The 3,758-nt window shown below is 52.9% G+C and overlaps 1 protein-coding gene across 3 annotated transcripts in view; it reads left to right on the top strand.

Moving 5' to 3' along the window:
* The window catches only part of LOC113213297 (patj homolog), a 44,901-nt gene that overhangs the window by 6,178 nt on the left and 34,965 nt on the right, over window positions 1–3,758 (top strand). For 2 of the 3 annotated variants that reach the window (XM_052267490.1, XM_026432323.2), the window contains exon 7: window positions 1,373–1,412. The exons of the other annotated variant lie outside the window; for it this stretch is intronic. In XM_052267490.1, the coding sequence (XP_052123450.1) occupies window positions 1,373–1,397 (25 nt within the window). In that variant the 3' untranslated portion in view covers window positions 1,398–1,412. Of the gene's footprint in view, window positions 1–1,372; window positions 1,413–3,758 lie in introns of those variants that run through there. 3 annotated transcript variants of the gene reach the window in all.

Genomic DNA, 3,758 nt, shown 5'->3' with positions numbered 1-3,758 from the left:
CCCCCACCTCCTTCCGCACCTCCCTCAAGCCGACGCAGCAGACACATAGTGGTGCGCAAGTGGTCCCCCGCGTCGGGCTGAAAGGGTAGCAGCACCAGGGAGGGGGAAAAGGGAGGGGGGGAGGGGAGGGAGATAAGTTTGTGGGGCCGGATAGGTATAGTGAGGACAGGCGCGAGGGTTTAGGAGCAAAGGGGCCGGAGCCGAGGCCTGGGTGGGGGCGTGCAGAGGTCGGGTAGTATGGAGCTCGCGGGGACGTCGCCCCTTTTGGGCGTGTCGCCGGACCGGACCAGGGGGGGGGGGGGTATGGGCTCAGATTATGCAAGCGGGCCTCTCCACGCATGAGTGTGTGTTTGCGTGTGTGTGTGGACGTTTGTGTGTGTGGCGCTATCTGTCCCTCTGCTGTCTGCCGTATATTTGCTGGGGCTCACGACGACACTGCGTATGCGCACTGGCCAACACGCCGCGCGCTCTTGTCTCTTTGACCAAAAAAACAAACAAACAGTAATTTAAAATGTTTGCCAAAAAAGTTCATCGGTGTTTTATTCATTTTTGGAGGATTTAAAAGACGAAAGCTGGTAGTACGAGAAAATTCCTGAAATTGATACGGTTTCATGTAGATGAGATATGACTTCTCTCGTTTAAAGTAAAGGGCCATCTACAATGGGAGCAGCGTAGGAAAGAGTAGGGCATGGGGAGTAACGAAGTGGCCCCTTCTGAGCGCCCCGCGAAGTGATAAGTCGCGATTCGCGAAACTCGAATGCCTCGCGATGAGGGTGACTCGCGAGGACATCCGCGAAGCATCCCCGTGGTGTGGTGTGACAAACCGTGACATATCACTTCGCGGGGCATTCGCGAGGAAAAGCATCCTAACCTCACTTCCCTTACTCTACTCTTAAACCCTACTCCACTCCCATTGTAGATGGCCCTTTAATAGACCAAGCGTGTAAGACGTATGGAGTATCGAGCTAAAACGAAGCAAAAATTCTGCCACCTTCCCCGCCTGTAAAGCTGGGGGCAGTTCCCCTTTCTACAAAATAATTACAGCATGTTGGTATTGCGTCCGCAATGCTTGGGGGCCGCATCACAGTGACTGCTCGCTGATTACAAAAGGCAAGCCCCAAGCGCGGCCCTCTGGGTCTGAGGGCCGCCTGCTCGCCTCGCTGTAGCCCCTCCTCTGTAGCAAATATTAAATGGATTTACATTAAAACTTGCCATAAGAAATGTTGTAAATTTACCGAAACTTAATTCGATACTTGACTTGGAAATCATTCGTCGAGCAAAAATGGCCCGTGTCTTAAATGTATGATGACATTGTTTGTAAATTGTAAACTACAAAAAATACATTCTAAATTTACAAATAAATTCTTCACAGTGTCGCTGTGCACGACCCCGCATGAGGAATGGGGATTCGGGAGAAGCGAGGCGGGGCGCGGTCGGTCCAGTCTAAGCGGAAGGTTGAATACATTACTGCAAAACGCCTTCCATAAAATACGTCTCACATCGCAAATAAAAATATATGCTGTGCTTCGAGATTGCATTTTTATCTGGATTTCGGCCATTCCTTCGACGCAAGTCGGATTTGTGTACAAATTGCCTGAAGTTGTTGTTTGTTTTTAGTTGTTGTTGTTTTTTTTTACTCTGGGCAATTATTGGTTGTGTGGGAGTGAATGGGCGAGATGGAGTGGCGGTGCCGTGCCGGGCTGGAGAGGGGTGGGTCGAGAAAGAGAGAGAGAGAAGGGTCGATGCCGAGGGCCTTGCCAGAGGCTCGCAGAGGACAGGAGTGTGAGAGAGAGAGGAGGAGAGAGATGGAGAGCATGCGAGCGAGAGAGCGAGCGAGAGCTGCCTGCCGCGCTGTTGTCTGGTCCCGAGACTTGAGGCGGCGGCGGCAGAGTGGCTGGAGAAGCGATGGTTCGAGGCGCGGGCACGAGGAGGAGTAGAGAGGGAGAGGGGGGGGGGGAGGGGGCTGTTTTAATTAGGAATTGGGAGGAGCGGAGCAGGCAAAAGTGGGGGCGATGGAGACACCTTGAGGTGCTTTAAGAAGCGGTGCGGCAGCGTCGGCGGCAGCAGCGCGCCTGTCACTTTGGCGCCGCGCTCTGCGTGTCTCTCTATCGCATCGCCTGTTCTCTCCCCCAACTTCTATCCCCCTCCCCCTTTCTCCACCCAAATCCCTACCTTCTATCCTCTGGCCGCCCGCCTCCGGAGGGGGCTGTCGAATCCCTATCACGGCCACGTTGGGCCCCCCGCCGCCGCCCCCGCAGCTGCCTGTCGGTCAAGGCCGAAAAAGTACGCCTTTGGAATTTGGCTGCTGCTGGAGTCACTTGTTGCTCGGTGCCGCTCTGGTGTATTACGGTATTGTGGTATATATTGCGTGTGTCACCCCATTTCCCCCCTTTTCCACACCACACCACTCCCATCCCTCCCATGCATCCTTTTCGTCGCATCCCCCACCCTCTCCCTCCCCGTTTTCATCCTCTCATTTTCACGTACACTGGAAACGCAAGTGTGTGAATGTCGCACACCTGCAGGTGTGTGAATATCCATTCGTACACTTGCAGGGGTAAAGGTGTGAATTTTTCCTAGAAAATTCACACCTTTTCCCCCGCAAGTGTACGAATGGATATTCACACACCTGCAGGTGTGCGACATTCACACACTTGCGTTTCCAGTGTAACCGGGTTTAATGTTCCGTGTTTCTGCCGTTTTGGTTTTGAAATGATACACTTTCTTGTTTGCTGACGCGATTGTTTTCGACAGCGATTTTTAGGGATTATTGTGCGGTTTCGCCGTCCTAGCCGCGCAACCGAAAGGGTAAACAACTTCGTATATGTGACATGTGTTCCGCTTATAACATATGATAGAGGGCAGTATCTTTTGTACGACTTTGATTTCTTTTCCTTTTGCTTATCGCGCTAGTAATACGTAGAAGAGTACCCTTTGTAACGACTTTGGTTTCTGTCTCTTTGCTTATCGCACGTATAATACATAGAAGCATTACCTTTTGTAACGACTTTGGTCCCTGTTTCTTTGCTTATCGCGCGTATAATACATAGAAGCATTACCTTTTGTACGACTTTGGTTCCCTTTTCTTTGCTTATCGCGCGAGATCGGCGCGCAGTGGTACGTTACAGTATCGGGAGGTACGTCGGTCCGATGTTGTGCATGCGGGCGCTGCGCGGGGCCCAGGCCTTGCGCGAGCCGTCCGTTTTATTTATGCCCCTGGAGACCTTGCAGGGTGGTGGTAGTGGTGGTGAGGGGGGGGGGGGCGATTGCCTGCAGCAGAGCTTGGCGGACGGACACTGTTAAACATGAATGGCGTGATAATAAATGATAAGGGACGGGTGTGCGTGGGTTATGCAAGGGCGAAAGGGGATACGCGTGCGATAGAAAGAGAGAGCGAGAGTTGGGGATATCGAAAGAGGAAGAAGAAGGGGATAGTGAGAGGGACTGAATCTGTCGCTGGTGGAGGCAATAAAGGCACAGCTAAAGGTGGCGTCAGGAAGGGAAAGGAGAGTTGGCCCGCGGCGCAGTAGAGGAGGAAGGAAAAGAGAGGACGGTCAAGAAGACGAGGCGGAGCTAGCAGGACCAAGGAGGCGGCACGAAGGTGTTCGACCAGGAAGGGGAGGAGAGAGAGAGAGAAATAGCAACAGAAGAAAAATGAGTAAAAGGTGGGGGCAAAGGGGCGTGAGACGGGTGCAGCAGTGCGGGAGTGAGTGAGTGAGAGAATGGGGCAAGGGGCGGGGCAGGAAGAGGAGGTAAAG

This window comes from Frankliniella occidentalis, unplaced genomic scaffold, assembly GCF_000697945.3.
Source record: "Frankliniella occidentalis isolate FOCC.00 unplaced genomic scaffold, Focc_3.1 Scaffold53, whole genome shotgun sequence".
Lineage (NCBI taxonomy): Eukaryota > Metazoa > Arthropoda > Insecta > Thysanoptera > Thripidae > Frankliniella > Frankliniella occidentalis.
The sequence above is the reverse complement of the archived record's forward strand: the minus strand, read 5'-3'. Positions and strand labels throughout refer to the sequence as shown.